The following is a 26,324-nucleotide window of genomic DNA, read 5'->3' on the forward strand; positions in this document are numbered from 1 at the left end:
GGGAAGTTTATGATTACTGTCACCACACGATTATTGTAATAATATAAAATAAATAAACAAAAAAGAGGAAAAAACTGCAAAGTAAAATTACAAGTGAAGCAGAGAACCTCAATTTAGTTCTCTCAGATATAGATGAATCAAAACAAAAAAAATTAAATAGAATTTTAGAAAAATTAGATAGGATGGAACTCTACAGAATATTGAATGAAAACAGAGAGGAATATATATCTATTCTCACCTGTGATTATCGCCTTAATAAAAATTGAAAATATATTCAGGCACAAATTTAGAAAAAGCAGAATTATTTTTGTATATTTTAAATTATATTCAATAAAGAATATTAGTAATTATTAAAAGTTAATTTGAAATTATCAGTCCTAAAAATGAGTTGTTTAAGCAACAAATCAGAGAAACTATCAATTATTCAATTAAATATAATAACAACAATGAGATAACATCACAATTTTAGAGATGAAACCTAAGTATTGCTTAGGGAAATTTTTATTTCTCAATACCTATAATCAAAAAGGAAAGAGCAGACCAACTAATTGGATATGTAATTAAAAATTTTGAAGTCCAATAAAGTAAAATATTCAATTAAATACCAAAATATAAATCCAGAAAAAGAGATTAACAAATAAAAAGAAAAGTAGTCATTAAATTAATAAAACTTGAGCTGATTTTTTTAAAGCAAACAAATATAGAAGTTATTAACAAACTCAAAAGGTGAATTTGTAACTAATAAGGAAATAAATAGTAGGAAATTTTTGCCCAGACATGAACTAATAGAACTGACAATCTAAATGATGGATGAATATTCACAAAAGTAAAAATTGTCAGGTTAACAAAACAGAAATTAGAGGACAAAAATAATCCTACCTAAGGAAAAACACAAGACATTATTGGTTTCTCCCAAGGAAAAGCAAACAAAAAACCAAGGATCAGTTGCATTTGTAAATAAATTTTGTCAAACATTTAAAGAAAGTAAAGAGGCCTCGAGAATGAAGTGTACTTTCCAAGTGAGGAGACTTTTACATCATGGTAAAGAAAGTCTAGAGAGTTAGGAATGGAAAGTAGCTGTTTTCTCAGAGAGGAAAGATATAAATGGTGCAATTGAAAGAGTACAGAACTTAGAGTCAGTATGACCTAAGTTCAAATCCAGTCTGACACATGTTAGCCTGGCAAGTCACTTAACCTCTTTGAATTTGAGACTCCTCCTTGAATTTTTTTCAAGGAAATTATAGGGGGGATTTTTTCTGTATTTAAACTTCTGGTTCTATAAATCTGGGCCATTTTCATATAAATGGTGTATTGACATTTTCCTTTTATCATTTGGGGAATCCAAAGATTCTTCTATTATTACTCCTTGATCTATTTTTTAGTTCCAATATTTTTATATCAGGCATCATAACTTTTCTATTTTTTCAATATTTTGATTCAGGGGTGGCTAGGTGGCTCAGTGGATAAGAGCACTGGCCCTGGAGTCAGGAGTACCTGAGTTCAAATCTGGCCTCAGACACTTAATAATTACTTAGCTGTGAGGCCTTGGGCAAGCCACTTAAACTCCATTGCCTTGCAAAAAAACTCCAAAAACAAAAACCTATAACAATATATATATATATATATATATATATATATATATACACACACATATTTTGATTCAGTTCTAATCTGTCTTGAGTCATTGACTTTTGTTTCATCAATTATAAGATTTCACAATAATTTAACTTTAGTTCAATGAACAATCTTGTTAGGAAGCCTGAATTAAAGTATATGAGGGACCATGTCCTGCCTGTACACACTCCTATTTCTTTCACTTAGACTACTAGAGTATGTCTCCTTCCCTTCACTTTTGATAACTTTCCAATGAATACCAAACTCTCTTCAAATATGGCCCCCAGAAGTGAGCACAGTACTCCAGCTATAATTTGACCAGTGAACAGGTACAATATGCAAAGATAATTTTCAACAGTCAATTTTTTAAAATAAGGTTCTGAGTTTCACATTTTTCTCCCTCCTCCCTCTTCCCCTCTCCCTGATAGAAAGCAATATAATATAGATTATACATGTATATTTTAAATATATATCCATATTAATCATGTTGTGAAAGAAGAATCAAATCAAAAAGGAAAGAAAAAACATTAGGGAGAAAAATAATAATACATAAAACAACTTTCATTCATAGTTCATTCTTTGAATGTGGATAGTATTTTCCATCACAAGTCTTTTAGAATTTGTCTTTGATTATTGTACTACTGAAATGAGTAAGTCCATCATAATTTATCATCACCCAGTGTTGTTGGTATTGTGTACAATATTCTGGTTCTGCTCACTTCACTCAGTATCATTTCATGCAAGTCTTTCTGGACTTTTCTGGCATCCCAACCTTCATAATTTCTTATAGAACAATAGTGCTCCATCACATGCATATATCACAATTTGTTTAACCAGTCCTCAATTGATGACCATCTGCAAAATTTCCAATTCTTCCCACTACAAAAAAAGCTGCTATAAATATTTTTGTATATGTGGGGGTTTTTTTAAACCCTTTTTCTGATTTTTTTTGGAGGGATACAGACCTAGTAGTATTGTTAGATCCAAAGGTATGCACACTTCTATTACTCTTTGGGTATAATTACAAATTGCTCTCAGAAAGTTTGGATACCAACAATGCATTACTGTTCCAGTTTCCCAACATTGATCTTTTCCCTTTTTAGTCATATTGGCCAACCTGATATGTGCGAGGTGACACCTCAGATTGTTTTAATTTGCATTTCTTTAATCAATAATGATTCAGAGTATTTTTCACATGACTATAGATAGCTTTAATTTCTTCGTCTAAGAACTCTCTGTTCATATCTTTTGGCCATTTATCAACTGGGGTGACTGTATTCTTATAAATTTGATTCAGTTCTCTATATATTTTAGAAATTAATCTTTTAATGGAAAGACTAGCTACAAGAATTGTTTCCCAACTTGCAGCATTCCTTTAAATCTTGATTGTGTTGATTTTATTTGTGCATAACCTTTTTTAATTTAATGTAATCAAAATCATCCATTTTATAATATTCTCTATCTCATTTCCCTGGTCATAAATTGCTCCCCTTTTCATAGATCTGACAGATAAACCATTCCTTGTTCTCCTTGTCTTATGATATCTTATATCTCTAAATCTTATAGTACAGTAGGATTTATATCTTATTTACATTATAAATTTGCTGATCTTAGGTAACTACAGAATAGAGTATATTTATTTTATAAAGGTATGCTAGCCTGATTTCACATATGTTTTCTTAGTTTAAAAGAATTCTCTTTAATGCTTTGTTTTATTTGACCTTTAGGAATCCAAGATCAAAGATTCAGTTCAAGAAGAAGGTAATATTTCATCCTAAATGAGTCTCATATATCTACATCAAGTAAATTTTTTTCTCATTAAATATTAGCATCCTTTACCTGATTTTTATATCTTGTATATAAATGATTTAGGAATGTATGACAAGAATGGGTAAGAACCAGCAAATCTAATTTGTTAGTCATTATTCCATATATAATCATCAATCCTGCCAACTATTTTTTTTTCTTTCCTCGAGAAGATGTTTTTTTCTTTTCTTTTTAGCAATTAGCTATGGCCCATGGATGAGATACAGCTGTTATTCAGACTTTTTAATCTCATTTTCTTCCCCTAGTGGCTACAAGGCAAAAACCTTCATTGATTGGAAATTGGAAATTGAAAATTTAAGCTAAAATAAACATTTGTCTAAGGAGTTATTAAGTTTTTCTGGGCAAACTCATTGCTCTTTTAGTTACAGAGAATATCTATTTTCAACTAATTTATTCAGAATATTAGGAAGTGTTATAAAAAGAAGCATGCATTATAACCTTTTATTCTGACAAGACTGTTTGTGATCCATATTGTGGATGCTTTTTCTGTCTTTAAAACCAGATGTATCAGAAGACCAGGACACAGACCTTCCACCAAAGAGAAGATTAACTAAGACAGAGGACTCTAAAAATGTCCCTTTTTTGATTGCACTTAAAAATCTCCAAGAGCTAGAGAATGAATATCTCCTCATTTTACTTGTGGAGAACATTAGTGGTCTGTCAAAAAATGAAGGAGATTTTGAAATAGAAATCATACCAGAAGTGAAAACTGCTGTGATAACCTTTCTGAAACCTTTTGGTAAGACTGAGTAAAACTTAGAATTTATTCATCTGCAAATATTGTTTCTATCAATTCCTTGAAATTCTTATTAACAAAGAAATGAGTTATCCTTGAAATGCCCTTTCTGATCACTTCCAACATTCTTTCTGTCTCTCAATAAAAGAAGACTTTAAAGACTTAGGTAATTAGGTACTAATAGTGGATAGAATGCTGAATTTGGACTCAGAAAGATCTGAGTTCAAATCCTTTCTCAGATAATAGCTTTGTGATCATAGCATATCACTTAATGTGTCTGAGACTTAGTTTCCTCATCTGTAAAATGTGAGGATGGGGGAGGCTAGGTGGCACAGTAGATAGAGCACCAGCCCTGGAGTCAGGAGTGCCTGAGTTCAAATCCGGCCTCAGACACTTAATAATTACCTAGCTGTGTGGCCTTGGGCAAGCCACTTAACCCCATTTGCCTTGCAAAAACTTTAAAAAAAATGTGAGAATTAGTTTTGACAGCCTCTGAGGTCTGTTCCAACTCTAAATCTACTATCCTAAGAAATGTTATTGCATTTATCAGCAAGATAGAAAAGTACATTTATTTTGACTTCAAAGTTCTATTGTGTTTTAATATGAAATGAACTTTATCATTATGAATTCTCTGTGTACATGTGGAATGATAGTAATTGATGTTTATATAACATCTGAAGATTTGAAAAGCACTTTATTTATATTATCTCATTTGAACCTTACATTGTGAGGTTGTCATTTTAAATCCTATATTATAGATGAGGAAATTGAGGTTTTTAAACAGGCTTAAGTACATTGCTTAAGGTCAAACAGCTAGTTAGAAGTATTTGAACTTAGATTTAAATCCAGTCTAACATTCTATTAATTATTCTAATTAAATATAAGTGTGCAAATAAATTACAAAGTACAATAAAGGTGTAAGTATAAAACAGTTTATAAAGAAAATGATCCCAGAGTCCAGAATCTAAGGATTCTAGGCATTGTGAAACTAGTTGAAAGCAGAAAAATCAAAACTAATTAGTAATTTCTCTAAATTAGAAGGTCCTAGTATATATAGATAGCTAGGGGAAGCCAGTTGGCAAAATGGAAAAGTGCCAGTCTGGAATCAGGAAGACTCATTTTCCTGAGTTCAAATCAGGCCTCAGACACATTAACTGTATGACCCTGGGCAAGACACTTAGCCCTGTTTGTCTCAGTTTCCTCATCTGTAAAATGAAGTGCAGAAGAAAATGGAAAACCACTTCTGCATTTTTGCCATCAAAATCCCAAATGGATCATGAAGATTGAAACATGAGTAATACACCAACAACAACAAGTACAGATAACTTTGATGGGGAGAGGAAAGGATAAGTAAATAAGCAGAAGCCATGACTCCTGGGGTTATACTTTCTATTCACCAAACTGAGTAATGATCACTATTATCATTCCCTACCAGTGTGATTACTAGAATAGCACCAGTGCTTCCTCTTTTACTGGTGGAATGCAGAAATTCAATGGAGAGGAGGGCCTATCTCCTTAAAACTGTATTCTAATAGCTAACTCCTGGTCCTCCTGCCAAGATGAAGAAGAAAGTAATAAAGGCAGGCGACAAGGTTGTTGGAGCAGAAGGTTGTGACTGGAACTACTCATCAATAATTTTTGAATACCATAAAAATTGCTCTGAGTATAACTGCAGAAAGTTTATTAATGTCAAGAAATACTGGATCACTTAAAATATCAGAAACCATTTTTATGAACTTTCTTTTTTGAAAAAAATATTTTCTTATGGACAACTAGGTGGCAAAGTGGTTAGAATAACAATTCTGGAGTCAGGAGAACTGGAAAAAAAATCTGACCTTATACCTTATTAGCTGTGTCATTCCCCAATTGCCTTGGGGAAAAATACTTTCTTCTGTATTATTAACTTAGTCATTACCAAATACAAACATTGCCATATAGAAAAAAATTGCATATGAAACTGTAAATTTTATTTTTAAGTGTGCATTAAATTTAATGAGGTAGTAACAAAATTGTTGGAGCAGCTAGGTGGCAAAGTAGATAAAGTACAGAACTTGAAATCAGGAGGGTTCATTTTCCTCAGTTCAAATGTGACCTCAGACACTTACTAGCTGTGGGACCCTGAGCAAGTCACCTAACCCTATTTGCCTCAGTGTCCTCATCTGTTAAAAAAGTGAACTGGAGAAGGAAATGTCAAGCCACTCCAATATCTTCACCCCATGTCCAAGGAAAACCAAATGGGATCACAAAGAGGTATGTGAATGAAAAAAATTAAACAACAACAAAACAAAATCATATTTTGTGTCCCCTTTTGAACTCCATTTTGTCAATTTATTTTTACAAGTTTATCTCATCAATTCACTTTGCATCTTACATTTTCTAATCAAAGTAGACAATTTTCTCTCTCTCTGTTCTCATCCCACTGACTTCTAACTCAGTATCTCTGCTCAGGTTGTCCCCATCTTGATGTGGATGCTTTCCTTCTAGCTCTTTTTTTTGAAGTTTCTCCCTTTCCTTAAAATCTAAGTCTTAAGCTCAGTTGCTACTTTCTCCAAAAGCTTTGCCTGACTCACTCTGTGAAAAGGTTCTTTCTTCCTTTTACTACACTCACAGCACTTCACTTTTTCATTGTATAGTTATTTATATAATATAGAATTGTATATTTATATAATTTTTTTTTAGTTTTTATAAGGCAATGGGGTTAAGTGACTTGCCCAAGGCCACACAGCTAGGTAATTATTGTCTGAGGCCAGATTTGAACTCAGGTACTCCTGACTCCAGGGCCGGTGCTCTATCCACTGTGCCACCTAGCCACCCCACTTAGTATATTGTTAGTAGATTGTTATCACCTTAAAATCAGGATCTATATTCTATCTCTCATCATATGCCTTCTTCTCCCAGTACAGAATAGAATTAGTGAGTACTTCTTTAAAGTTTGTACCTATTAACTAATATTCAATATATAGTCATGGTTGGACTGAATAATAACTGGCAGAGTAGATGATTTCTGTTAAAATAAGTCCACTCTTAACCTGAAGGAGCTTCCAAGTACATCACAAGCATAAAAGTGTATATCTTCCAAACCAGTGATTCTATCCTACAGTTTAATTTAGGAATATGAATTCTCACTTTGGGCTCTTTCTGTTGTGTCATATTAAGCACATTTTAAATTAGTTTTCTTCCTTAATGAAAAGTTCAATAATACACTAATGATCACTTTGCTTTTCTTCACAGATACAAAGACATTTGTTGATGTTTTTTCTCAAAACCGAATAGTCAAAGAGAAAAAGATTTTCATAGAACCTTTGGAAGAGACAAGAACCATCCTGGTAGAAAACCTACCCCCTGATGTTAATGAAAATTACATTGCTCTTTTCTTTGAAAATCCAAATAATGGAGGGGGGGGTCAGTAACCAATGTTGAATGCTTCCCAAAGGACAATTCAGCTCTGATTCAGTTTTCTGAAATCAAAGGTAATAATAGCTACTACTAATTTAGTTAATCCTGCTTTCTCCCCCACCCCCACAGTTGATTGACATCCACTTGATTATAATAACACTGAAATTTATATAATGCTTTAAAGTTTGCAGACACTTTTATGTACATTATCTGGACCTCATAGCAACCTTTTGAGTTAGGTACTACAAGCATTTTACAGATGAGGAAACCAGTTCAAAGAGTTTAATTTGTTCATGGTAACACAGTTAGTATATGTTCAAACACAGGATTTGAATTCGACTCTGTCTTTAAAACTAGCCCTCTCTCCCCTAAGATTGCTTAGAGATATTTTGCTCATTTAAAAGACAAGATATTTGAGACCAGGAGGGACTGAATTATTACTCCATGGTTACAGTATCAGCAAGTATCAGAGGATCAAGTCTTGCATTTGATCCTTTACTCTATCAAGTCTCAGGGGCTATGCTTAGTTAGGCTATCTAAACTGAGGAGGAGGGAGCTTTATGAAAGGGGATTTTATGGGGGAATTATCAGAAAACTTAAGCTTTTCACTTGGAATATGGTAAGACTTCTCTGATGGTCTTGAAGTACTGTGTCTATAGATCCATAACATTTCAAATAACTGGGGGCAGCTAGGTGGCACAGTGGATAGAGCATTGGCCCTGGAGTCAGGAGGACCTGAATTCAAATTTGACCTCAGACACTTATTACCTAACTGTGTGACCTTGGGCAAGTCACTTTGCCTTGCAAAAAAAACAAAAACATTTCAGATAACTGAGTTCTAGTGTTACTAAGAGTAGGATAGAAATCTTTCATCCCGATGTCTGTATGTGTGTATGTAGTATGTGTGTGCGTGTGCGTGTGTGTGTGTGTGTGTGTGTGTGTGTGTAGAAAGATGGCACCTTTCACTTTCTGACTGTTCTTCTGAACTCATGAATTTTTTGAGGGATGGGGGAGATTCTGAACCTATGTTATCATTAGGATAGGGAACTTCTGCAGAAATTTCCTCCCAATACTTATTGACAACCACTCTTTAATTTTAAGTCTTAGGGAATTTCCTTAGCAATCTTGCCTAAGACCACATCTCCAGTGATAGGATCTAGACTCGGTCTTCCTGATTCTGAAATTGTCTCTCTCACCTTACTCCATATGGAATCTCTTTGCTAAGATTGGAAGTGAATAAAATGCTTATTATGGCAGCTTCCCTCTACCTAGTATCAGCCAATAGCAAAAAGATTGCCATATGTTTTGAGAGTTGGATGTCAGAAGTGGGAGAAGTTGGGGTAATGTGCATTTCAGTTCTTCCCTAATAATTCCCTTTGTATTCCTTACATTAAGATAATACATGAGCTGTGTCCTCTAATAGGAAGTCAGATCAGGGAATTACATTATAGTTCATCAAGTGCCCTGTAGGTAGTTCAAAGTATTAGCTTCATTTTTGCAGATAAAGAAATTGAGGCTCTGCTTTTCAAAGTGATTTGCCCATGTCACAATGCCCATGGTTATAGAACTAGCTAAAACTACAGTGGAATTTTTAAATTTTTTTTATTAAAGAAGGATTTTATTTATTTTGAATTTTACAATTTTTCCCCCAATCTTGCTTCCCTCCTACCACCACCCACAGAAGGCAATCTGTTAGTCTTTACATTGTCTCCATGGTATACATTGATCTAACTTGAATGTGATGAGAGAGAAATCATATCCTTAAGGAAGAAAAATAAAGTATGAGATAGCAAAATTGCATAATAAGATAATGGGTTTTTTTCAAATTAAAGGTAATAGGCTTTGGATTTTGTTCAAACTCCACAATTCTTTCTCTGGATACAGATGGTATTCTCCATCGCAGATAGCCCCAAATTGTCCCTGATTGTTGCACTGATGGAATGAACAAATCCACTAAGGTTGATCATCACCCCCCCCCCCCATGTTGCTGTTAGAGTATACAATGTTCTGGTTCTGCTCATCTTGCTCAACATCAGATCATGCAAATCCTTCCAGGCTTCCCAGGCTTCCCTGAATGCCCATCCCTCTCAGTTTCTAATAGTACAATAGTGTTCCATTACATGCATATACCACAATTTATTAAGCCATTCCCCAGTTGATGGACATTCACTTAATTTCCAATTCTTTGCCACCCACCACTAACAGCGCTGCTATGAATATTTTTGTATAAGTGATGTTTTTACCCTTTTTCACAATCTCTTTAGGGTATAGACCCAGTAGTGGTATTGCTGGATCCAAGGTTATGCACATTTTTGTTGCCCTTTGGGTGTAATTCCAAATTGCTTTCCAGAAAGGCTGGATAAGTTCACAGCTCCACCAACAATGAATTAGTGTCCCAGATTTCCCACATCCTCCCCAACATTGATCATTGTCCTTTCTGATCTTATTGGCCAGTCGACTACGGTGGAATTTGAACCCAAGTCTCCTGACTGCAAGACCAATGTAACATCCACTAAACCCCTCTGCCAAAGTTCTCCAGTCATAAAAGGCAAGAATTTACAGGGTATGGAAGAAAAACTACACTCTAAGTTTTAAGATTTTTTTTTAAAAAATCAGATTATTTTTAATATTTAAGGATTTCTATTTGCAAAGAGGTTTAAATATTAATAGAAATTCTCTTGGACTGAAACAATTTATATCTATATTTTACATGAATCATAAAACAAAAGACAAAATTCCATGGTAAAGTTAAAAAATAGGCAGATATAGTTAAAATTTGAGAGTTTTTGTTTGTTTAAAAAGATCTATAATAATATTAATGCAGAAGAGATATCATCATCAAATCAATCATTCCCTCTCCAGTTCACTTTTAATCTGGTCAAAGGTGAATAATACCTCTCTTAATTACCTTGATCAAATGATTAACTCACAGGGGTTCCAATGGAGTGAATTTAGTTGAACATTTATTTTTAACTTCCTCTCTCACAGGAAAGACAGGTAATTCCTTTGTTTCCTAGCTGGGCCAGTTTAGGTGAATGATTTTCTCTTTGGTTACCTCCTATATCCCACTCCCAAGCTATACCAATTGAGTTTATTTTAACGTAAGGACAAGATGACCCTGAGGTTCATGTAGACTACATTTGCTGTTAGGTTTGTGAGTTATAAGGTTAAATGTATTAAAAAAAAATAACAGCTCAGAAACCACAGAAAGGAAAATTCTCAACATTTAGAAAGTGGTTCAGATAATATTAATAGCTATCATTTATTTATACAAAACACATCATGTGACAGTCTTAAGTTTCATTTATTATCTCATTCCTCATAATAGTACCTGTTTTACAGTGGAGGAAACTGAGGCAAATAGAGGGTTAAATGACTTGCCCAGGGTCCCAGTTAAGGCCAGAGACTGAATTTGACTCCAAATGCTTTCCTGACTCCAGACCAGACTCCAGATCACACCTAGTACCCCATCCACTATGCCACCTATCTACTTCCTCTTGCCTATTTAAAGCCTGCATATTTCAAGATAATCCTTAACTACCTTTCAATTTCATCAAAGATGAACATGTAGATAACCCCTCTTAATAGAATTAGTCAAAATAAATAATCCTCTTATTTATATTTTTAAAAAAAAAGACAAACTCCTTTATAAACTTAGTTTAAAGTAATCAAATTTCCTTCCTGAGCTAGATTTTTTTTTAATTCAAGGGCAATTAATCAAGTTTTTGCTACAAGTGAAATGCAGGACTTTAGGCTAGTCTAAGATTTTTATTTCAAGTTAAACAAAGGACTGCAGAAGACACTAATCTTGTTATTCTTCAGTATTTTATGATACTGACTTTAAGGGCAAAGGGGAGGAGACTCATATAAAATAAACTCGTGGTGGTCATAATGCTGGGATTTACACAGGTCAGTTTTTTATTTCCATCCATCTATCTCACCCTGCCAATTCTGGATGGAGAGGAAGTGGTTCAAAAAATTAGCTTCAGCTTGGCTAGGTGGCACAGTGGATAGAGACCAGCCCTGGAGTCAGGAATATCTGAGTTCAAATCCGGCCTCAGATACTTAATAATTACCTGGCTGTATGGCCTTGGCCAAGCCACTTAACCCCATTGCCTTGCAAAAAAAAAAAAACCCTAAAAAAAAAAAAAGAAAAAATTAGCTTCAGTGATAACTTGGATTACTTTATTTCCTTACTTTTAAGTAGTCTAGTTTTTGATACATTCTTTCTATTTGACTCCAGAAAAGTTACTTAAACTCTTTTTTTTTTTAGGTTTTTGCCCAAGGCCACACAGCTAGGTAATTATTAAGTGTCTGAGACCCGATTACTTAAACTCTTAATGCTCAAAATGACCCTCTAAATTTAAAAAGTGTAGAGAAGAACATATTGGGAGAGGGAATATCTTCATCTAAGAATTTCCTTTATTAACTAGATGGCACTATGGTGTATAGACTGCCGGGTCTAGAGTCTGGAAGATACCCTGGATTCAAATCTGGCCTCAGATACTCACTAGCCCTGGGCAAGTCATTTAGCCCTGTCTACTCTCAATTTCCTCATATGTCCAATGAACTGTTGAAAGAAATAGAAAACCTCTCCAGTATCTTTGCCAAGACATTCCTGGAACATGACTAAAAATGACTAAACAACAAAAAAGTACCATGAGGATACTTAGTAAAACACAGTGCCCTCATTTGGCAGATCAAATAAAGAATGCCCAGAGTAGTATACCTCTCTAGTGACAGTCCTAGGACTACAACTCTAACTCAGTGTTCTTTCCTAATATCTCACTAGATCAAAAGATCTTTGGCTGGCATCTAAGTATCTGTTATCACTTTTTCTCTACTCCCTTTACTTCCTTTTCATTTTTGTGTTTTATTTTATTTTTCCCCCAGTTACATGAAAAACATTTTTCAACATTCACTTTTAAAACTTTGAATTCCAAATTCTCTCCCTTCCTCCCACCCCACTCATTCTTTTTGAGAAAATGAGTTATTTGATATAGGTAAAAATGTGAAGACATAAAAACATTATCACAATAGTCATGTTGTAAAAGTAAACATAAGCTCCCCTCCAAGAGAAATCTCAAGAAAAATAAAGTAAAAAAAAAAGTATGATTCAATCTGTATTCAGATACCATCAGCTCTTTATTATAAGTTCTTCAGAGTTCTCTTGGATCTCAGCATTGCTGAAAAAAAGTAAGCCATTCACAGCTGATCATCCTACAACTTTGCTGTTACTTTGCATATAGTACATTTCCCATTGCATCTGCTTATGTAAGTTTTTTACTAAGAGCATCCTGTTCATCATTTCTTAGAGTAGAATAGCATTACATCATGATCACATATCAAAATTTGTTCAGTCTTTCCCCAGTTGATCTTGAGCTCCCTGCCACAGAAAAGAACTGCTCTAAATATCCTTATATGTGTAGATCCTTTTCTTTCCTGTTTTTTTTCCACCTCTTCTGGAATGTGGGCCTGGTAGTATATTGATAGGTCAAAGAAAAGGCATGGTTTTATAGTCCTTTAGGCAGAGTTCCAGTTGCTCTACAGAATTGTTGAATCATTTTATAACTCTTCCAACAGTGTATTTATGTCTCATTTCCTCTACATCCCATCCAACATTTGTCATTTTCAAAAATATGGAACTTTAAGAATTTGTGTGTTATCTTTGTGCAGGGGTCATGCAAATCTTCTCTATATTGTTCCAGTTTTAGTATGTGTGCTGCCAAAGCAAGCACTTGCCCTTCACTTTCTACCTGTAATGAGGAAATCCTTATGAAGTTTGATCAAGGTTTCCTAGGGAAGATTCAAGAAATGCACTCTTTTTTAGTTCCAGAATATGGTACATAAGCTATACCCTTTATGCTATATTTGTGGCCTTATGAACTTTTTCAAGATCTAATTCTTTTCTCTCTCCATACTACTTCATTTGGTGATCCCATAAGTATCCATGATTTAATTGCCATTTCTATGCTGATGATTCTCAAATCTACCTACCTATCTTGCCCCAAACTTTCTCTGGTTCTAACTTACATCTTCAACTGCCTTTCAGATATCTCAAACTGAATGTCCAGTGATCACCTTAAACTCAATAATATGTTCAAATTTGAACTCATTATCCTCCTCCTTAAACTATACCTCTGCTAGATTCCTACATCATAGAAGACAAAGCATCTTCCCTAATCCTCGGGCTCAAAATTGAAAAATCTTCCTGTAGTCCTCATTATTTCTCACCTATTCAAATCCAAGCTATTGCCAGGACCTATTGTTTTAACCTTTTCACAATCTCTTGAATTCAACTCCTTTTCCTCCTCTAACACTGTCACCATTCTGGAAGAGACCCTCATAACCTCATATTGAACTAGGCAACAGATTCACTCCTATCCACCCTTCATTCAGACACTAAAGTGATATTGTTCTTCCCACCATACTCAAGAAATTCTTGTGACTCCTTATTAACTTCAGGAACACAAAACCCTCTATTTCTGTAAAATCATAAATTCACTTTTGATAATACCACCACCTTCCAAAACTCATAGAGAGATCTATGCTTTTGTGTTGTCTATGTTGTAGCTCAGGGGCTTATAGTTCCCTTTTAATTAACTAAATTCCATTGTTGGCTAAGGTACTGCAGTGGATACTTTCAGGTGTAATTGGAGAACTTCTAAGGGCCTCAAATGTTGACTCAACAAATTTATTTTTAAAATAATGGACATTTTGGGGTGATTTTTTGTTGCTGGCATTTATTATTTAAATGAATCATTACATTGAGAGCTGTCTGATGAATACCTTCTATTCAGGCCTCTAATTTCTTTTTTTTTTTGTCTTTGCAAGGCAATGGGGTTAAGTGACCTATCCATAGTCACACAGCTAGGTAATTATTGTAGATGCTCTGTTCACTGAGCCACCTAACTGCCCCACATTAATTTCTTTATTGTAATCATACATCATAAAACTAACTCACATTTACATAGCACTTTCAGGTTTACAAAATACTCTCCTCATTGTTCATACCTGTGAAGTAGATACACAAGTATTGAGAACCACCAGTTTATAGATGAGGAAAAACAGGTAGTTGGAGTCATAATATTTTGTCCTTCATTCTCAAAGAAGACTGAGACATTAAGGAGGTGATGGCATGACATGAATTGGATCTGAGTGAGGGGGGTGCTGTGCTAAGTCACCAGCCCCACTTTCTCCTGCAGAGCCATCTGGATCCAGTGGCCAAATATGAATCAGAAGAGCAGGAGATGGTCCTGGATGCAAGGCAATCAGGATTAAATGACTTGCCCAAGGTCACACAGCTAGTACATGTCAAGTGTCTGAGGCTGGATTTGAACTCCTGTCATGATTCCAAGGCTAGTGCTCTATCCACTGTGCCACCTAGTTTCCCAACTGGAGTCAGCTAAAGCTCAAACCAGGCTTCCTGATTCCAATTCCCTGACTTGAAATGAGCTTTGAATAATTTAACAACATATCAGAACAGGTACTAAATTTCTTGTCAATGATGACAGCTTTATGCAGTGTCCTGTGCCTCTAGATACTTAAATGTTTGGTGAATACTCCACTTCAGGCTTTAAGTATAAGTATTCTCTTAGGTACAATAACAAAAGGGTACAATATCAAATGTAGGTTGCACTGTAAACATGTTTGAAATAGGCTAACAAATTCAGATGAGGAAGGAAGTCTGAGCAGGTGAAAGGACTGGAAGACCAGATTTCAAACTTCTATTATTGACTATTTGTATGACCTTGGGGAAGTCCAAAATAAAACAATTGATTTGTTTGTGAAATTAGAAGTCTCAGAGTGGGGGCGGCTAGGTGGCACAGTGGATAGAGCACCGGCTCTGGAGTCAGGAGTACCTGAGTTCAAATCCGGCCTCAGACACATAATAATAACCTAGCTGTGTGGCCCTGGGCAAGCCACTTAAACCCCATTGCCTTGCAAAAACTAAAAAAAAAAAGTCTCAGAGTGGAAAAATTCAATCAAGATTTTACTTTACCAGCAAAGCACCCCATTAGGCAATATAGGGTGGGTAGTTTTACAGTCAAAATTTCTGATACTCCACCAGATACTATGACATTTAAATTTGTACCTTATTTGGCGTACTTACATGCTATTCTTATTTTAAATCTCACTGTATTTGTCCTTTTTGGATAATGATTGGTTTCCCTTTAAAAATTTTTTAATATTTATTACATTCTTTTTTTTTTTAGATTTTTGCAAGGCAAATGGGGTTAAGTGGCTTGCCCAGGGCCACACAGCTAGGTAATTATTAAGTGTCTGAGGCCGGATTTGAACCCAGGTACTCCTGACTCCAAGGCCAGTGCTCTATCTACTACGCCACCTAGCCGCCCCTATTTATTACATTCTTAAGAATGACTTTTTTTTGTATTGGAAATTGAAAGGCTTCCCCTCAATTGGGGAATGATTGAACAAGTAGTGGTATATGAATTCAATGGAATATTATTGTACTATAAGAAAATGATGAGCAAATATGTTTCAGAAAAACCTAGAAAGATTTACATGAACTGATGCTGAGTAAAGTGAACAGAACTAAAAGAATATTGTACACAGTAAGAGTAATATTATATGATGATAGATGATAAGACTTAGCTCTTCTCAGCAATACAATGATCTAAGACAATTCCAAAAGACTTATGACGGGAAATGCTATCCACATCCTGAGAAAGAATTGAGAGTAAATTGATGTATACTATTTTCACTTTTATTTTTTCATGTTTTTTCTTTTTTTTTCAGTCAGTAATGATTTTGCAAATTATTTCTTCTTTTTTAATTGATATTTTATTTTATTTTTCCAATTATATGCTTTGGTAGTTTTTCAACATTCATCCATTTATAACTTAGACATTTTTCTACCACTCTCCCCTCCCCTTGGTGGTGAACAGGCTAGTAAAAGTTGTGCATGTACATTTGTGTTTCACATATTTACATATTAGTAATTTTGTGTAAGAGGAATTAGGACTGAAATCATGAGATAGGAAGGAAAAACATGAGAAGTTTTAAAAAAGTAAACATAGTATTCATTCAAATTCTTTGTTTTTTTCCCCTGTGGATGTGGATGGCATTATCCATAACAGGTCCCTGATCTCTGAACAGCTATGAGGAGCTGCATCTATCATAGATGTTCAACTCACAATACTGTTGTTAATATGTACAATGTCCTTTTGGTTCTGCTTCCTTTTTCTCAGCCTCAGTTCATGTAATTCATTCCATGCTTCCCTAAAGTCTGTCGACTCATGGTTTCTTTTTTTTTTTAAGTTTTGCAAGGCAGTGGGTTTAAGTGACTTGCCCAAGACCACACAGCTAGGTAATTATTAAGTGTCTGAGGTCACATTTGAACTCAGGACATCCTGACTCCAGGGCTGGTGCTCTATCCACTGCACCACCTAGCTGCCCCCAGTCATGGTCTCTTATAGAACTCCATAACATTCACCTACCAAAACTTGTTCAGCTATTCCCCAATTAATGGGCATCTCCTCAATTTCCAATTCTTTGCCATTACAGAAAGAGCTGTTGTAAACATTTTTGAACATATGAGACTTTTCCCATTTTTCATGATTGTTTTTGGATATACATCTAGTATTGATATTATTGGGTCAAAGGGTATGATCAGTTCTTTTGCTCTTTGGGCATAATTCCATATTGCTCTCCAGAATGGTTGGATTACTTCACAATCCCACCAATGGTGAATTAATGTCCCAGTTTTCCGAAGCTGTTTCTTCTTTTACAGCATGATTATTATGAAAATATGGTTTACATGATTGAATCTTTATCAAATTGCTTACTGTCATAAGACAAGAGAAGGAAAAGGAGAGAGGGAAAAATTTCAACCTCAAAATTTTATTTAAAATGAATGTTAAAAAAGAATATTTTTATTTCAAAGGAGTCATTTTTTTAACTGAGTAAAATCTAATTCTCTAATATTTTAATGGGATTCAGTTGGAAGATAATTCCTTGACAGAATTCTACTTTACAATAAATATTGAGAGAACATAGCTCATTCTTTAAGAGGATTACCTATATAATTAGTAGGTCACTTTGATGAGAGCACTATTTTAGAACAATATGTTATTTCACAAAAATCAATAAATGGTAGTTTTCTTCCTATAAGGACAAATTGTGCCCTAGTTAAGATGTAAGACAGTTTAATTAAATTTTTATGAATTATAAAAACTTTACATTTGTTTGGTTTTTTTTTCTTTTAGAGGTCAAATCCATATTGACACAGAATCTTCTCTTCAACAACAATCCCATTTCAATGTACCCATACTACCATAGTTTAGGTACTGCTTTATATGGAAAGGCAATGCCATCAGTGAAGTTACCAGAACCCTTAAGAGTGCCAATTGAGCCTTATCTATGGAAGTTCTTACAGAAATTTAATCAAGTAATTGTAGAGATAACTAGCACCATGGAGAAATATCATTGCATGTTAACTTGGCCAAGACCCAATTGTAAAGAGCCAAAAGTTATACTTAGTCCTTCAATGAACTTAGTCAGTCAAACAAGAACAAAGAGAAACATAATCAGGAAGTGGACTGAGGAAGTTTCTGAAAAATTCTCTTGCCTTATATCTGAATACCAGGTCATCAACTATAGAGTGGACCCAGTGGTGTGGGAAGATATCAGAAACAGCATAGAAAATGAGAGCATTTTGATTGAGTTTAATAATCTTCAGGATACAGTAATCAGTGTGGGGAGATTGGAGGATGTGCAAAAAACTGACCCACAAATGAGGACTCTGATAGAAAGGTCCACCCAAAAAATAGAAAGGGACAAACAAAATATAAAAGAGAACTTGACTGTGTGTCCTGGGAGGTTTTCCATTTTATTTAAGAATGGATTAGAAGAAACTCTCCACAAGGAACACCCAGAACTGAAAGTCACATATGATGCCCTCACAAAGAGCATTGACTTGAGTGGATTAGCTACAGATGTGTATAAAGCAAAGAGTGAAATTCTGGAGGAGCTACAGAGCTTGGTTCAGAAATCCCTCCATCTTCCTCCTGAAATCATTCAGTTTCTTCAGCAGGTAAATTGTGAGACATTCTATGAGTCTCTTTTCAAAGCTGAGAAAATTCCTGCTGCTTATGAGTTGGAGGGTGAAGCAGTTGTGCTGATTGGCTCGTCTTCCCAAGTTCTTTCAGAAGCTGAGGAACATATGAAGAAACTCTTGCACTTTAAGTGCATCAATGTGATAGACAGTGAAATTCTTAATGATAGTCAATGGAAAACTCTCATTGACAATTTAGATAAGAAACACAACTGCTCCTCAAAGACTGTAATAATAGAACAACAAAATTCAGAAAATGGAGTTGTGATAATGATTGCTGGTTGTACTAGTCCAGTATGTGAAAGCTACCAGGAACTTTATGAATTTATAAAAGAAAACACAAAAATTGAGGAGTTGGTTACTGTTAAAAATCTAGTAGTTATTGAGTATATAAAGGAAGAAAATAAGCAAATCTGGAAAAAACTAAAGAAAAAAAATGTGAAGGTCGATTTCAAGACCCTGACCTACCCAAGAGGCATTTCACTGAGTGGTTCCAAAGGAGAAGTGGAAAAAGGAGTGGCCATGATTAAAAAAATCTTGGATTCAATATATGTTAGAAATTTTTGCATTGATAAACCAGGGGCCAAATCCTTATTTAAAGACAAGGAAGAGATGTATAAAACACAAGCAAAAGTCAAATATAATTGTTTAATTTGGCTACAAGAAGATGGAAATGAGAGCAATAAGGACAGTATTGAGGGGCAGAATGTCCATTGCAAAATAACTTTAGAATCTGGCATCTTATTAACTGTTCAGAAAGGTGATTTGACCCAGTTCTCAGCAGATGTTGTGGTGAATGCAGCAAATGAGGACCTAAAGCACCATGGAGGTCTGGCAGCTGCACTCTCTAAAGCAGCAGGTCCAGAACTAAAGAGGGAGTGTGACCAGATAATCCAACAACACGGTAAGGTCTTTCCTGGTTGTGCTGTTATCTCAACGTCTGGACAGCTCCCATATCAGCAAGTGATTCATGCTGTTGGTCCCCAGTGGAATCAAGAACATGCTCACAGATGTGTACAGCTACTAAAAATTGCTATCACAGAGTGTCTTCATCTGGCTAACATCCATGGGTATACTTCAATAGCTATCCCAGCTCTTACCTCTGGAAACTTTGGCTTCCCCTTAAAACTGTGTGCAGAGACCATCATCCAGTCCATTAAGGAAAACTTCCAGGACCCTCAAATTAAAAATAGTTTGAAAGAGATTCATCTTGTTGATTCATCTGAGAAGACAGTTCAGGCTCTTTCCAAAGCTGCTAGAACCATTTTTAAAGATATTTTACCTAGTAATGATTCATTGTCCCATACACTATCAGAAAACCAGAAAACCAGCTTGAGAAAAAGTACCGAACACAGAAATGTGTTGGACTTCATCCAAACTAGAGAACATCTGAACATCATCTTGATGAAAGGGGATGTTCAGGATGCTGAGGTGAGTATTACCATTTATCACACACCATTGAAATTTTGAAATTTATTTTGAAATTTAAGTAGCCTGATTCCCATGTACCTGGGACTGTCAAATTCAGCATATGATCTTTGTAAAGTTATTACAGATTTAATTTAAGATTAAAATTCTACTTTCTTGAGAGTGAGTTGAATGTAAGTCAAATAACTTGCCTGGAGTCATACAGCTCATAAGTGTCTAAGATCAGTTTGAACCTATCTCTTTGTATCTACAAATTCACTGCTTTATTCATTATATAATATTGTCTCCATGATGAAATATTAGATGATCCAATATTTGTTCCTTTCCATTGTTGCAGCTAGTCAAGATCTGACTTGAACTAGTTCTGTCATTTTTCAGTCATGTCCAATTGTTTATGACCCCATTTGGCATTTTCTTGGCAAAGATACTGGAGTGATTTGCTATTTCCTTCTCCAACTCATTTTATAGACAAGGAAACTTGAGGTATATGAGTATCTTGACCAGATAGAGCTTGTCATAGAGACATCATAGAGCTAATGTCTAAGACCAGATTTAAACTCTAGTCCTCCTGACTCCAGGTCTAGAACTCTATCCACTGAGCCACTCAGCTGCCCTAGTCATATTTTTAGTTTGTCTTTATAATTTTTTTAACAAATAGAAATCAATTTATATTGACATAATATGACATAAAAGAGGCCCAAAACATTGTATATATATATATATATATATATGCATATATATATATATATTATATCTTAAATAGTTTGGGTATTTTTAAAATCAATTTTACACTTAACACTATTGTAACAGAATTGCCCTACTTAATTCTTTCCCATCTGAACTTCTGTGTTTTTTTAAAAATTTTTCATTGTTTTCTTTTTTCCTTTCTCCATTTTTTAAAAAAGAAATTTGCATTACTCTCCCTCTCTACAGTAACTCTGGCTTCTTCTTTCTTCATTCTATATGAGTTGATAAAAGTCTTCCATGTTTTTCTTGAGGCACCTAAGTGCACAAGTACTATATTTGGAGGGAAAATGACTGGAGTTCAAATCTAGCCTCAAGCTCTTACCAGCTGTGTGACCTTAGGCAAGCCATCTAACTGCTATCTACCTAAGTATTCTCATCTATAAAGTGAAGATAAAAATAGCATCTGCTTCATAGGGTTGGTTGTGAGAATTAAATAAGATAATATTTGTAAAGTGCTTACATAAATGCAGTATTTTAAAAAAATAATTCCTTATTTTCATTGCTTCTCATAGGACAATAATAATTTATTATATTAATAGGCTCCAAATTTTTAAAATTAATTGCTGGTTATTTTTGCTACTATGAAGAACTAATAGGATTATTTTATTCTATTTGGATTTCTTTCTATCATTGATGTCCAAAAGTCTGAACCCAGTATGAATATTGCTGGATCAAGGAACTGAACAGTTTACTGACATATTTTCAAATTTTTTTCCCATATAATTGGAAACTCATAACTCCACCAATTTTCTTGTCAGCCTGCATATGTTCTTACAGCTCCTTCAACATTGACTATTTTTTAAATTCAACTTTGCTATGATGAATATGAAGTGTATTTCTTGTTATTAATATAATGGTTCTTTTCTCATATGGTTGTTCAATATTTTGATTTTTCTTTGGATTATCTTTCTGTTGAGGACTAGCTTTTGTTTTTATTTTTTTTTCAGGTCCTAAATATTTTCTTCCTCAATGTCCATCATTTAATTAGAGGTCCAGACTATATATTCCATAGATATATTTTTGGATGCATTTGCATCATTATTTGATATATTATTTCTAATTTGAAAAGTTCAAGACTTGGGGAAGAGAATTCCATTGAGAATTTGGAACATTTGATAGGGAAGAGAGTACTTGGGAAGTTTATTTTGCCATATAATCACATTTGCAGTATCCCACTAGATCACAAACTTATTTGCAGAAAGGAATCAATAAAAATTTATCAAATAGATGGATGAATGACACATCTTTTGAAAAAATAGAAACAGGAGATCTCAAAAATCAGCAGAATGAACAATTAGCTCTTGAGTAATTCATAGTTGATCATGTAATAAAAAAATGTGTATTTTAAGATTCTCCCTAACTCCCTGACCCAGGTTTCCTTACTTACTCTTTTCTTTAATTAACTCCTTTTCAATTTATCTAGGTTTGGAAGTTTGGGAATTATCTTTGCCTTTTCCCTCTCCCTTACTCCTGAAATCCAATTAATCAACAGGTCTAATTGATTCTTCTTTAAAAATGTTTCTTGCATTCATCCCTTCTTTTACATTTCCACTGCTATCAAAGGAGATCAGATGTTCCATGTCTGAATTTTTGCAATAATGTCTTAACACTGCCATTTTACAGAGAAGGAAATTGATGTCTAGGAAAGTTAAGTGATTTGTACAAGGTTATGAAAATAATAAATAGGATTAAAACCCCAATCCATTTATCTACAAATCTATTACTCTTGTCCTTTTCCTTTGTATAAATCTCTTTTAAAAGTGCTTATATTTCAAGACATGACTCAAATCCCACATCCTTTATAAAACTTCACCTTTTTATCCAATCTGGAATAATGAAATGGAATGAAAAAGCATTTATTAAACCACTATGTACAAAGAACCATATTCAAGTTTTGCAATACAACTAGTAAATAAAGACAGCCTTTGCTCTCAATGAGTTAACATTCTAATTGGCTGAAACAATAAATAAAAGAGGATTCTCTATTAGGTTACTATTGTGCTGTTTGGTTCTTAGCAGATTAAAAGGTCAGATAATACTTAGGCAGGGAAAGTAGTGAATTGTGTGACAAAACCCAAAGAACCCTGGGGAGTATTGGTAGAACAGAGGGTCCCCTGCCAAGAAGACAGTGCATCCAAAGATAAGAATGGAGCTGGGTTCTGGATTACATTCAACAGAGATAAGAACATGAGAATCAACATCCAAATGACAGTGAGCATCTTGAGCCCAGTTGACCTTGGACAATGGGACAGTATAGTTAACTGGGAAAGAGGAATATTTATGGCTTCCCTCAGTTGCAGGAGGTATTGTTACTCTGTCCTTCAGCAGTCTGCTGTTGGACTAGTGAGAAGAGGAAGGGAAGCTAGATGATTCAGTAGTTAATGTGCTGTACCTGAAGTTAGCAAGAGTCGAATTCAAATCTGACTTCAGACAGTTCCTATTTGTGTGAGCCTGGCCAGTCTTCCTCAGTCACATTCAGGCACTTATTAAATGCTTACCTTGTACCAGATTAGGAAAGGTAGATGATGAAATGCCTCAGTTTCCTCACCTGTAAAATGGGAATAATAATAGCTTCTACATCCCAGCATTCCTGTGAAGATCAAAAGGCATATTTGTAAGTCACTTAGCATAGTACCTATTTTCTTTCTTCACTTTCTCTTGCCACTGTGGTGTCTGGTTGAAGTGGCTATTGGTTATCTCTAGTCTATACCATAACAATTACTACTTGAATAATTTAATGAACAATTAATTTTATATTGTTCAATATCTTTATTTATAGGTGGTCTTCAACTATTCTGTCAATATTTTATTGTTATTTAACTTTTTATATATATGGCCTAATTTCCAAACTAGATTGTAAGCTTTTTGAATGTAGGAACTATGTCTTATTCCATTCTGCATCTTTCATATTACTTTGATTTTATTTTTAACAAGTTTTTTTTTTAATTATAGACTGATATTATTGTAAACTCCATCCCTTCGAATCTTCATCTTGGAAGTGGACTACTCTCTCAGGCCTTACTGAAGAGAGCTGGACCAGAACTCCAGGAAGAATTAAATACCATTGGAAGAGAAGCAGTGAAAATAGGTGATGTTTTCCTGACAAAAGGCTATAATCTGGACTGCAAATTTGTGCTCCATGTGCTGGCTCCTCAATGGGATAATGGAGCAGGGAGTTCACAAAAGGTAGAGAAAGTTAAGTTCTCAACAACAAGTATTTATTAAACACCTACTATATTCTAGACACTGTGTTGGATACTGGGAATACAAAGACAAAAATTAGACAGTCCTTGATACATTCTATCAGGGGAAACATGTATATGTGTAACTAAATACAAAAATAGATAAAAAGTAAATACAAAATCGTTTTAGAGAAGAAAGGACACCTGTAGTTAGAGTTCAAAAATAACTCACATAGAAGGCTGCACATAAGTTGGACTTTGAAGGGAGCTAATGATTTCTTGAAGTACAGATGAGTTAAGCATGTACTCCAAACTTGCAAAGTCATGGAAATGAGAGATAGACTGTCATTCACAAGGCACAGATGGTAGTCTAGTAGCATTAGATTGCAGGGTACATGAAAGGGAGAAATATACAATTAGCCTGGAAAGATAGACTGCAGTGGGATCATGAACAGCTTTCAATGAAAATAGAAGACTTGGTAGCTAAGTGATGCAATGGATATAGAACACTGGGCTTGAAATAAAAAAAAAAAACCAGAGTTCTACTCCAATCCTTGATATTTTTTAGCTGTTTGACCCTGGACAAATCACTTAACCTTCACCTGTCTCATTCCCTCAACTGTAAAATAAGGTTTAATAATAGCACCTACCTTTGAGGATCAAGTGAAATAATATTTGCAAGCATGTAGTATGGTGTTTAACACAAAATAAGCATGCAAATGTTATCATTATAATCATTTGTTGTTGCTGTTGTTATTATTCTAGAGTCAGTAGGAAGTATCTCCAGTCCATTTGGAAGCCATGTAGAATTTAATTTCAGCATCATCATGGCTTAAATGTGCCTTTGGAACTCAAGCTAACAGTCAAAGGAGAGTTCACCATTGTTGCATTTATATCAATGGAATTGACCCTTTCTGCCCCTTAGTCAACAACAGTAAAGAGCTTAAAGTCATAAGCCATCAGTAGTAATAGTAATATCAGTTGGTATTAATGATGTTGATGGTCATATTCAATAAGGCAAGGAGGACATATGAGTTATGAGGAGAACGACAGAGGGAATAACCCTGTGGTCATACATCTTTTGGGAATTTTAACTTATTTCTATTTTCCCTCAAAAACATTTGGAATTTTCTGGAGGGTACTTTGTCCTTTTCTCAGTTGCTGTTTCTTTTCTTTGTTTTTTCAACTTTTCAACATTTCTTTATTGGCATATATTTAAAACTGCATTTCAATAACTGAAATCTTTTGAACACACGTATACACAAAAGTTCTTTTTGATTAACTATATTACATAGTTTTTCAGGATCTTGGTATACATTTAAACTTCATTCTGATAGCTAGATTTACTTTGGTCCCATTCAGTTTCTTCTTACACCAACACAAAATCTCTTTTCATGCCTTCTGGGTCAAAGAATAGGCAAATGGAAAGACAGCAAATTGTGGCTTTCATTCAAGGCCAGTGCTTTTTATTCTTTTCTTCCAGATGTGAAACAGAAAGCATCATCTTTACCTCTCACAATTGCAAAAGTTGAAGTAGTGATCTTAGAGGTAATGTGTGTAGAATGTACCCAACATCTATCTAGGAAAGACACATTTCTCCTGTTCAACTGGGTATTTTTGAAGGGTGTAGACTTTTCTTCTGTATTTTTGTCTTTGGTTTAGACTTAATGAGTTTGTGAATCTTAATCATATACACTTTGTCAGACATTTTTGGCAATTAAGCAGTAATAAGTAGAATTCGCCAGTAAGTCAGTCCTCTAAGATGGCTCTTATGAACCATTTTTCTTCTTCCATCTTTTTCCTTTCTAACTCCCTCAGTTCTTCACAAAACCAGTTACTCAGAGTTATTAAAAATTGTGTATAGCCTTGAGAGCACAATTATTCTACCTTTTAGAGCATCCTCTATTTCTGATACTAGCTTCTTATTTGCATGAAAATATTTGCTATTTTTCAGATTATGGAAGACATTATCAGAGAATGCCTGATGAATGCTGCCTCCCTATCTTCAACATCAATCACTTTTCCAGCCATTGGAACAGGAAATTTGAAATTTCCAAAATCCCTTTTTGCAAAATTAATCTTGTCTGAGGTGTTCAAATTCAGTAGTTCAGGGTCTTTGAAGAATCTGAAAGAAGTGTACTTTCTGTTGCATCCCAGTGATATTAAAAACATTCAGGTAATAGCAGGATTTTCTTGGAATTAAATTGCCAAAATGGTTTTAAATCTATACTTCTCACATAATTAAGAATGTATTTTTAAGTTATCAATCTAAATACTTTTTATCCTGAAGGAAGAGTATATTAAAGAGATAGTATTT

The 26,324-nt window shown here is 34.5% G+C and overlaps 1 protein-coding gene and 1 non-coding gene across 2 annotated transcripts in view; one reads left to right on the top strand and one right to left on the bottom strand.

The window, feature by feature from the left end:
• Positions 1-26,324, top strand: part of PARP14 (poly(ADP-ribose) polymerase family member 14) — a 94,301-nt gene that overhangs the window by 31,473 nt on the left and 36,504 nt on the right. Inside the window, 7 exon segments of the mRNA XM_074214659.1 lie at positions 3,342-3,375; positions 3,944-4,180; positions 7,409-7,572; positions 7,575-7,647; positions 17,803-20,081; positions 23,778-24,011; positions 25,962-26,183. Of these exon segments, the coding sequence (XP_074070760.1) occupies positions 3,342-3,375; positions 3,944-4,180; positions 7,409-7,572; positions 7,575-7,647; positions 17,803-20,081; positions 23,778-24,011; positions 25,962-26,183 (3,243 nt within the window).
• On the bottom strand, positions 13,207-13,311 carry LOC141510481 (U6 spliceosomal RNA). The gene has a single exon (XR_012474964.1). It is a non-coding gene; the product is annotated as a U6 spliceosomal RNA (small nuclear RNA).

The sequence above is a fragment of the Macrotis lagotis genome, chromosome 1 (genome assembly GCF_037893015.1).
Source record: "Macrotis lagotis isolate mMagLag1 chromosome 1, bilby.v1.9.chrom.fasta, whole genome shotgun sequence".
In the NCBI taxonomy this organism is placed as follows: Eukaryota; Metazoa; Chordata; class Mammalia; order Peramelemorphia; family Peramelidae; genus Macrotis; species Macrotis lagotis.